At 51.7% G+C, this 9573-nt stretch overlaps 5 protein-coding genes across 5 annotated transcripts; 3 read left to right on the plus strand and 2 right to left on the minus strand.

Moving 5' to 3' along the window:
* Nucleotides 1-253: 253 nt before the first annotated feature.
* Nucleotides 254-2486, minus strand: LOC117891606 (lipoamide acyltransferase component of branched-chain alpha-keto acid dehydrogenase complex, mitochondrial). Its single transcript, XM_034797143.1, has 4 exons — nt 2301-2486; nt 1413-2093; nt 949-1347; nt 254-886 (listed from the first exon to the last, which is right to left on the minus strand). The coding sequence occupies exons 1-4, from the start codon at nt 2370-2372 to the stop codon at nt 653-655; spliced, it is 1386 nt and encodes a 461-aa protein (XP_034653034.1). The 5' UTR covers nt 2373-2486; the 3' UTR covers nt 254-652.
* A 271-nt stretch (nt 2487-2757) lies between these two features.
* Nucleotides 2758-3533, plus strand: LOC117891615 (translation machinery-associated protein 16 homolog). Its single transcript, XM_034797155.1, has 3 exons — nt 2758-2827; nt 2887-3259; nt 3323-3533. Exons 1-3 carry the CDS (start codon nt 2825-2827, stop codon nt 3499-3501), a joined length of 555 nt encoding a protein of 184 aa, XP_034653046.1. The 5' UTR covers nt 2758-2824; the 3' UTR covers nt 3502-3533.
* Nucleotides 3534-3875: 342 nt separating this feature from the next.
* On the plus strand, nt 3876-6038 carry LOC117891597 (vacuolar protein sorting-associated protein 26). Its single transcript, XM_034797132.1, has 2 exons — nt 3876-4352; nt 4568-6038. The coding sequence occupies exons 1-2, from the start codon at nt 4209-4211 to the stop codon at nt 5960-5962; spliced, it is 1539 nt and encodes a 512-aa protein (XP_034653023.1). The 5' UTR covers nt 3876-4208; the 3' UTR covers nt 5963-6038.
* Nucleotides 6039-7244: 1206 nt separating this feature from the next.
* LOC117900507 (ribosomal protein 63, mitochondrial) lies at nt 7245-7763 on the minus strand. Its single transcript, XM_034810904.1, has 2 exons — nt 7527-7763; nt 7245-7452 (listed from the first exon to the last, which is right to left on the minus strand). Exons 1-2 carry the CDS (start codon nt 7695-7697, stop codon nt 7303-7305), a joined length of 321 nt encoding a protein of 106 aa, XP_034666795.1. The 5' UTR covers nt 7698-7763; the 3' UTR covers nt 7245-7302.
* A 212-nt stretch (nt 7764-7975) lies between these two features.
* LOC117900499 (required for meiotic nuclear division protein 1 homolog) lies at nt 7976-9423 on the plus strand. The gene has a single exon (XM_034810892.1). The coding sequence runs from the start codon at nt 8077-8079 to the stop codon at nt 9355-9357; it is 1281 nt and encodes a 426-aa protein (XP_034666783.1). The 5' UTR covers nt 7976-8076; the 3' UTR covers nt 9358-9423.
* The last annotated feature ends 150 nt before the right edge of the window (nt 9424-9573 follow it).

Genomic DNA, 9573 nt, shown 5'->3' on the forward strand with positions numbered 1-9573 from the left:
TATTTGTACAATTTTTTGCTGAAAAATGTATAATATAAAAAATGCAAATGACATGCCGACGAAATAATTATAAAGCGGAATTTATGGAGCATCGAAATGCATTACGGTATACAGATCTGCTGCAGTACTGCATCGATATTTGTATTTGATTTGCAAAAACGTTACAAACCCGATAGCAGCAGATAGTCCCAGTCCAAATTTGCCTTCGCTCCGGTCCCAACTTTGCGCCCTGGAAGAAGCAGGCCAGCGGTGGATTTACATAAACCGATTGGATATTTATTGGAACAGAGCTTTCAAATAATTGCACACACTACAGTTGGACTGTAAATGGAAGCTGACAGCTTTACACACTAAGATTGGCTATGGGGCTTAAGAGCGGGCAACAATTGAAGAGAATACTCATGATCCGGGGCTTGACCGCGTGCCAGCCAGGAGCTTAAAGCTATCGAGGAGCCGCTCAGAGCAGCTGCCTCCTATAAATGCACATTTGGGGGGGGAGAGCGGCGGCACACGGTTGCCCAGGCATGGCACCTCTAACGATTAACAGAATTAAATGCGTATGTTTCTAGATAAATGCAACAAAAACAGCCTTATCCGTTGGTCAGACCATAGTCTGGTCGAAGCGAGCGGTGGCCCCTGCCGGCGAGCGGACTTAATGCAGCAGGAAGAGGGCCGGCTGCTCCAGGTACTGTTTCCAGACGTTCGAGAACGAGGCCATGGTCACTCCATCGATGACACGATGATCGGCCGACCAGCTGACGCTCATGATGTGCGCCTTGACCACCTCGTCCTTGTCGTTGAAGCGAGGCACAGCCTTGGTGCGGCCCATGGCACCGATGGCCACCTGTGGCGCCATAATGCAGGGATGTGTATAGGTTCCGCCAATCTGCAAAGATTAAACAGGAGTCAAACTTTTAACCAGAGCTACCCCCAGCGCCTCCTACTCACAACGCCAATGTTGGACAGGGAGAATGTGCCGTCAGCAAAGTCGGAGGGGGTCAGCGAGCCAGTGCGTCCCCGCTCCACCAGCGCATTGAGGTCCTTGGCTATCTCAATGATGTTCTTCGATTGGCAATTCTTAATGTTCGGCACCACCAGGCCCTGGGGCGTGTCGATGGCCACGCTTATGTTGTGGGCTCCCTTGTAGACCAGCGACTCGCTGGCCAGATCCAGGGAGCTGTTAACGATCGGATACTTGGCCAGAGCAATGCTCGCCGCCTTTATGCAAAACGGCATAAACGTCAGCTTGGGCACACCGCTCTCCTTGGCCACGGCCTGCAGCTGGGCGCGGAACTGCACCAGGTTGGACATGTCGATCTCATCGCTGTACGCAAAGTGCGGAATTTTCTATGGTAACCAGGGGGGAAGTTATCAGTCTCTGTGTTTGCGATTTGAATGATTCCTTCACTCACCAGGGATTCGGTCATTGCCTTGAGCATGGCCTTGCGGACACCCTTTAGCACCTCTACACGATCAGCAGGAACGGGGACGGCGGCTGCCGCAGCAGCAGTCTGAGACTGCAGCTTGGCGGCAATCGTGGGATGAGGGATATTTGTGCCGGGCGGCACCTGCCCCAGATACTCCAGTATGTCGCCCTTGAGGACGCGTCCGTTCTTGCCCGTGGGCGGCACATCGGCAAGGTTCAGCTGATGTTCCTTGGCCAGGCGGCGAACGGCGGGAGTGGCTGGGGTGATTACTCGGCCACCACCAGTGCTGGAGTCAGCCGATGCTGCCGATGGCTTGGCAGTCTCCGCTTCGCTGGAGGAACTATCGGAGGAAGAAGAGCTGGAGTCGGCGCTATCCTCGTCACCCTCCTCGTCGAGCACATCAAAGTCCAGCAGGGGCCTGCCCACCAATGCTATCTCATCGATGCTGTGGTGGATTTTGGTGATTTTGCCATCGTAGCGACTGGTGATGGTCACCGATGCCTTGTCCGACTGCACCTCGCACAGATTGTCAAACTGCTCGACGGTGTCGCCCACCTTGACGAACCACTCCTTGACCGTCACCTCGCGTATACCCTCGCCGATGTCACTCAGGTTGAAGGAAACCTTCTTGTCCAGGCTGGGGGTCACACTCAGGCAGCGCTTCAGCTGTAAAGAGAAGCAAAAACATCGCTTAGAAGAGAGCAGCATGCATTTTGACCTCTTAAAACGGCACTTGTATTGCTGTCTCGCCCGCACCACTGGGCGTGCGTGTGCGGAGTTGATTACATAACACTGTCTTGTCTCTGTGTGCATGGGCTGGAGGGAAAATAGCGGACGGCAGCAACAAGTGGAAATCTGATTGGATCAACTCACTGTGTGGTGGCGGGAAAGACAGTGCTTGAGCAGCCAGCTGGAAGCTCCATTTCGGAGCAGGTGTGTTGCCATTTAGCTAGGATGGGGAGCAAGTAAGGGGTCCTGGAAATGAGTAAAATTTGTCCTGGCTGATCGTGTAGAATGTGTGTGTTGTTTTGGGGACAACACAGACAGCAGATGGTTCTAGATCTAGATAGAGCTGGCACTATCGATAGTATTGGTCACCAGTTATGCACAACAGATGATCGATCTAGGATAGACAAATAACTGCGAAATAGAATGTGCACACATTTAACTACGATCTAAAGTCTCTATTGAGCCACTTAAAATTATATTGTTTTACTGCAACGTGATGAAAATCCGTTGCATTCAACTTGCATTTCAAATTTAAATTTGAAGCCCTGGGCGGTAAACATTCTTCATCCACCACCAGCAGCAGCTGATCGATTGTACATGTGTCTTCCTTCCAGCACTTATCAACACTTAGGCTAAAACAACGTGAACAGTTTATTTCTTGCAGAAAAATGGCAAGTTTCCCATGAATACTTCTTAGAAAAATCATAACATTTAGATCCCCTGTGCACAGACGAACCTACGCAAGGAGCTGGAGAAATGCAAACACCCGAACAGCCGCAAGACCAAGGCCCTGGGTAAGAAGGCGCGCCGTCAGAACAACAAACATAAAGTGCGCTTGGGCCATGCCATCAAAAGCAACATCATGGGCGAAAAGCTGACCTGGTTCCTGGGCCAAATCGCAGAAGACCGTACCACTCCGCTCACCCCCCAGGAGTTCGAGGACCTGATTGCCCTCTACATGCAACGCTTTGACGAGGAACTTGCCCAGATTAACCTGAAGCAGTCAATTGGAAAGCATCGCGCCAACCAACATGCTGCCCGCAAGGACGTCATAACAATTACTCTTGAAAAGGAGCGCAACGAGTACAAAAGCGGCGGCATGGGCAAGTATCTAATCTTTGAATGGTAGTAAGCACACATATTAATTAGTTTTTGTCTCCAAGCAGAGCTGGTGAACCTGTGCGATCCACTGAAATTGAAAATGCTACGAGATTGGGATGGCAGTGCCCTGAGTGTTCAGCACTTAAAGTTGGATCTTGTCTCGTTTAACATGCTAGAACGCTTGAAGAAGCCGGAAGAAAAGCCTACCAGTAGCAAGGTGGATGAACAGATGGAGACGGCATAGTAAACTAGTTAATAAAGTAAATAAAAGAAAAAACCAAAAAAAATGTGGCGTAAATTGTGTTTTGGTCTTTTACAGTACTGCTTGCAAAAAAAAGACCAAAAAAAAAAGCAAGAAGGCGCCAAGTTCAAGTTCAACTCAACGAAACAAATATTTATTGTTTCGAATTTCATGATATGCTCGGCAAACGCTGCAACTGAAAAATGAATGATGAATTGGCTAAATTTATAGTTTTGGCGCTGAGAATCCTAACTAGCTACTAGTATTAAATAGAACATGAAAGGCGAGGAAACTTATTTAAGATTTACGGTATATTTACGTATATATTCCGGTATATTTTCAAGGGTCTGACGGTAAACTGTATCGATAATTCCGCGGTCACACTGCACACACACCACACCACACACACTGACACACACTACACCAAAAAGAAAAACAGGCGAAAAACGCCCAGTAAATTCGTGTCGGCAGAAAAATTGTGCGGCCAGCAGAAGTGTTTGTAGAGTGGAGTCCAGCTCCAAACGCAAAACGCAAACGCAACCCGAAAGCGGAAAGCAGAAAGCACAGCCAGCCACTGCACTGCAACCGGGCGGACAGGACGGACGGAGCGACACAGCGACATTCCAGCCAACAAGAATAAGAAGCAGCAGGAGTAGAAGAATAAGAAGAAGCAGCAGCGGAGGAGGGAGGCCAATTTACGTTGATCAATTATGAATTTCCTGGGCTTTGGCCAGTCCGCCGAGATCGAGATTGTCTTCGATGGCGCCGAGCACAAGACGGCCGAGGTCAAGGGTGAGGATGGCAAAGTGGAGAAAATGCTGCTCTTCTACGATGGCGAAACAGTGTCCGGCAAGGTGAGAAGTGCACAGAGCACAGAGAAACAGTCGCTTGTGGATGGAGGGGCGAAGGGGGGAGGCGTTGCTTTGCCTTTATCGGCATCGCTGATTCAGCACTCAGCCACTCGAACTCAAGCTCGAACTCAATTCATTCATCTTTGCTTTATCTGCATTTCTGTTTCTGTTTCTGTTTCTCTCTCGTTTTCCGCTCTCTTTGACTGTCGCTGCTGTAGGTTAATGTGACGCTGAAGAAGCCGGGCAGCAAGCTGGAGCATCAGGGCATCAAGATTGAGTTCATTGGACAGATCGAGCTGTTCTACGACCGGGGCACCCATCACGAGTTCAAGTGCCTGGCCAAGGCACTGGCGCGTCCCGGGGATCTCATCCAGAACAACAGCTACCCGTTCGACTTCCCGAACGTGGAGAAGCAGTTCGAGGTGTATGCCGGCTCGAACGTGAGGCTGAGGTACTTCCTGCGCGCCACGATCGTGCGTCGGATCAGTGACATAACGCGCGAGGTGGACATTGCCGTGCACACGCTGTGCAGCTACCCGGAGATGAACAATCCCATCAAGATGGAGGTGGGCATCGAGGACTGTCTGCACATCGAGTTCGAGTACAACAAGAGCAAGTACCATCTGCGCGACACGATCATCGGCAAGATCTACTTCCTGCTGGTGCGCATCAAGATCAAGCACATGGAGATCGCGATCATCAAGCGGGAGTCCACCGGCACCGGGCCGAACATGTTCAACGAGAACGAGACGATCGCCAAGTACGAGATCATGGACGGGGCGCCGGTCAAGGGCGAGAGCATACCCATCCGGGTCTTCCTCGCCGGCTACAACCTGACGCCCACGATGCGCGACATCAACAAGAAGTTCTCCGTCAAGTATTTCCTCAACCTGGTGCTGATGGACACCGAGGATCGGCGCTACTTCAAGCAGCAGGAGATCACGCTGTGGCGCAAGGCGGACATTCCCCGCTACCATGTCGCCCAGCATCAGCAGCAGCAACACCAGCAGCATCAGCACGTCCCGCTGCATGCGCCGCCCCATCTGGTGAGTGGCCCGGCGGCACCCACAGTCGCCCCATCCCTCATCAACGCCAGCACGGCCACGGACAGCAGCGAGGGTGCGGCCACAGCTGGGTCCACAATTGGCGCTGGCGCTGGCGTGGGCGTGGGCGATGGCGTGGCCAGCACCGAATCGAAAATGGGACTCTTCACCAGGGAGAGCCCCAACCAGGAGTTTAGCCAGCAGCAGCTCGACTCTCCACTGCCCAGCTCGCCGCCGTTGACGCCCCTGAACGAGAGCCCGGTCGAGCGAGAGATCCGCGAAGTGGAGCCAACATCGACGCCCACTCCAGCAGCGGCAGCGGCCGAATCGGATCCAATTTCAGTTGCACCCGAGCGGGGGATGGGCGATGGCGCCGCAGCGGCCACCGCAAGTGCCTCGCCGATTGCCATGTTGTCCAGCTCGCCGCCGCCGCTGCCCGTGCAGCTTGCAGCGTCGCAGGATGTGGTCCCGGAACTGGACTTAGACGTGGCCACTGATCCCACTGTTGGGGCTACGTCCCCGGCGGCAGCTGCGAAAAAGGTCAGCGCTACGCCACTGGCTGCCGATTGAGATAGGAGCGTGGATCCGGATCGGGTCGGGCTGGGCTGGGAGTGGGCGGCTTGTAGTGGAATGGCGGAGAAGGAGGAGGAAGAGCAGAGGCAGAGGCAGAACTAATTACGTAGCAGCAGCAGCAGCAGCAGGAGGAGCGGCAGCGGCAACAGCAGCCAGCAAAAATCTATTTTTTTAAAGTTAATTTAAAAATTGTTACAAAATGTTTTACCGAGGTTACACACACACACACACACACACCAAAACAAACAACAAAATAATCAAACGAAGAGCAGAGCATAGGAAGAGGAGGAGGAGGAGGAGGAGGAAGGAAGCCCAGGAAGGACACCAGAAATGAATGAAGGAATCATCGCGGCAAGCAGGCAGCAAAAGGCCTTTAAATCTCCATCGAGAGGTTAGAGAGATAAATTCTATTGGTATTATTGCTAGACGAACGATGAATGTTGAAGAGAGAGAGAGAGAGATCAGCGCTTGTTAACAGACCTAAAACATCCCCACAAAACCCACAGCCGAACCCCACTCAGATCATTCCCCTCCCCTCCACCCACACACCTCACGGCTTGCAGGCGTTCTGGTGATCTTTCGATCTATCAATTTGAGACAAATTGTTGAAAGTGCTTTCTAAAAGTGAGAATAGAACCATCCACCCCCTGAAATTGTGCATTAAAGTAATCAAAGCCGCAAACAAAAGACAATTGCAAAATAAATTCCGGGAGTCGCGCACGGGGATGGGGCTGGGGATGGGGAGACTGCTGAGGGAATCGAGTGTTACATGCCTTGCATATGTACATAAACCGAGTTCATATACATAGAATATACATTATATACAATACATTGAAATGCAATTTATCGAATAAAACTGAAACACCAAGCAGAAGCGAGCGCAAGGCGAATCTGAACACAAGAACGACAGAGGCAGGGGCAGACGGGAGACGGGAGACGGGCTGTCTTGTCCCCGGGCGTGCTGTCAGCTGCAGTATATGGACCCCTAGGGGGACAATTAAGCTAGGTTTCACATCCTGTTCCTTGATCCAAGTATCTGCCTTAAACACACATCCTGTGATCCATCGTTTGCACTCCACACGAGAATTTCAAAATATAAATTTCCTATGAAAATGCTCAAGAATATTTTAAGAACTGGTCCAGTAACGGAGGGAACAGTTGTCACAACCGAACGAGCCCTCCATGGCAGCAGGGGCAGCGACAGAGACGCCTCCACCCCACGCTCCACTTGGCCCCCGGAGCCGGCAGTCGAATTACATAATTTCCATACAAAATAATCTATATTTACTTTAGAATTAATTTAATGCATCTTGGGGTGGCACAAGTTGATCTTAGTGCTAGTCCCAGTTCTCCTTGACTTTCAGGTGGTTCAGGCGCTCCTCGATGGTCACGTGAGGCTTCATTTTGCGCATCGTCTGCTCATCCGTCCACTTGGCCACCAGCTTCTCGCGTTTCTGCAGCTCCTTGGCATGGCCAGACGATTGCTCCTGCACAGAGATTTAGGCAGCGTGAGTTTGTGTCTGGGCAGAGACAGCTAGAGGCTGTGGCTGCTTCCACTTACCAGCGTCAGGTAGGGATGCCGCAGCAGGAACATGATGTGCTCCTGTCGATCATATTCCCGGGTAAGCGTTTCCATGGCCCGCTTGCTGACCGGCTTGACCAGACGCCGCTTGCCGCGGAATATGTGTCCCGGCACAGTTTTCTTAAAGAAGTTGATCAGTGTCAGATGCATTTTGCTGCGAGTTTTTCACTTTATTTTGGGTACAATTCTGCAGCACGTTAATTGCTGCTGCCTGAAACAGCTGATGGGTCTATCGGTCTATCGATAGCTTATGTTTTCAAAGAAAATTGCACGAAAATTCATTAAATACAAACGACAGATGATTAATTTATAACTTAATTCGCAGTTCTTTGCGCTTTGCTTCACCTGTACATTAAATGTGATTAAATGATCAAAAACTAACAACTGCCAACCATCTGAAAGTACGTTTACAACACTGAACCGGCAGCGATAAACATAACAAGTGGTAATCGGGAATAGCCGGCTGGTTGGGGTATTACCAAACCATTTCAACGATTTCAGCAGCCCATTTAACTTGAGTCAAGCAACAATGAACTTTGCGCGCCTGCGAATCGAAAAGCTGATCCTAGGAAGCCTGCGCCAGCCGCGCCAGCACTTGCAGACGCAATGGCAAGTCCGGCGATGGATGAACACAATCACAAGACCGCCAGCAGCAGTTACAGAGGAAACAGAAGCTGCCTCCAAGAAGGCGACACAAAGAGCGACCCCAGCCTCGGGTCCAGCGCCCAGTGTGAAGCCAATGCCTTTGGTGGAGGAGCGACTGGAGTCGATACTGTCGCCGATTAGGACGCGCATCATGCGCAAGAAGCGGCTGGCCACCGACGAGCTGTCCGCCTTGGGATTCCTCAACACGCGCGGCTACACCACAGCCGAAGAGTACAACCTGGAGGCGTTGCAGGCTGCCCTCAAGGAGCAGAATCTGTACGAGACGAAGCGCTTCTTCTCCACGGACAACCTGGATGTGGAGCAGAACGTGCTCTTCGTGGCGGCCAAGTACCCGACGGGCCAGCAGCCGCGCGAGATATTCTTCTTTCGCGAGGGATCCGTGGTGTTCTGGAACTGCAGCGACATCGAGATGAACAACGTGCTGAACTTCCTGCGCTCCTTCGAGCGGGAGTCGTACGTGAGTGCCCTGGTGCACGGGGAGAGCGAGGTGATGCCCTACACCTACATACCGTCGGCGGCGGTCGATGTGGAGGGCGACCTGGTGGCGGAGAGCAGCGACTTCAACGCCACAGCGCGCGCCTTCTTCCAGAAGGGCAAGTTCTTCGTGACGGGCGACAGGGACAGCTTCCTGTACAAGTACACATTCTCCAATGCGATGGCCCAGTCGATCAAGCTGGGCATGTGGGAGGCGACGCTGGACCGCTACATCGACTCGATTGAGCACCTGACGGAGGACCTGAAGCGGGGCCGACGGCTGCGCATCTCCCGGGCGGCCATGCTGCGGAAGACGGGCGAGCTGTTCGCCCTGCGTCACGTGATCAACCTGTCGTCGGATCTGCTGGACGCGCCCGACTTCTACTGGGACAGGGAGGAGCTGGAGGGACTCTATCTGCAGGTGTGCTCCTACTTTAGCATTTCGCGCCGCACCAAAGTGATGAACGAGAAGATCAGCCACTGCGTGGAGCTGGCCGAACTGGTCTCCCACAACCTCAACGACGCCCACCACATCCGCCTCGAGTGGATGATCATTATCCTGATTATGGTGGAGGTGGGATTCGAAATTTTGCATTTCATAAGCGACAGGGGAGAGAAGCAGCAGTCCCTGGAAGTGGTGCCACTCTCCAGCCAGTTAGTACCTAAGTAGTGTCTATGCTGATTGACTTGTTTGACTTTGTTTTTATACGTTACACTTACTTGTATTTTCGCCAAAACAAATATAAATATGTTAAATTAAATTAACCGTTCCTTTTCTTTCTATCGATAGGTAGCCATGGCGTTTGCCAACACTGTGCTGAGTGATTCGGCTCTGTTCATCGTTCAGTGGTTCTTTAGCAAATATGAAAATACAACAAACCTCTGC

The sequence above is a fragment of the Drosophila subobscura genome, chromosome A (assembly GCF_008121235.1).
Source record: "Drosophila subobscura isolate 14011-0131.10 chromosome A, UCBerk_Dsub_1.0, whole genome shotgun sequence".
Taxonomy (NCBI): Eukaryota; Metazoa; Arthropoda; class Insecta; order Diptera; family Drosophilidae; genus Drosophila; species Drosophila subobscura.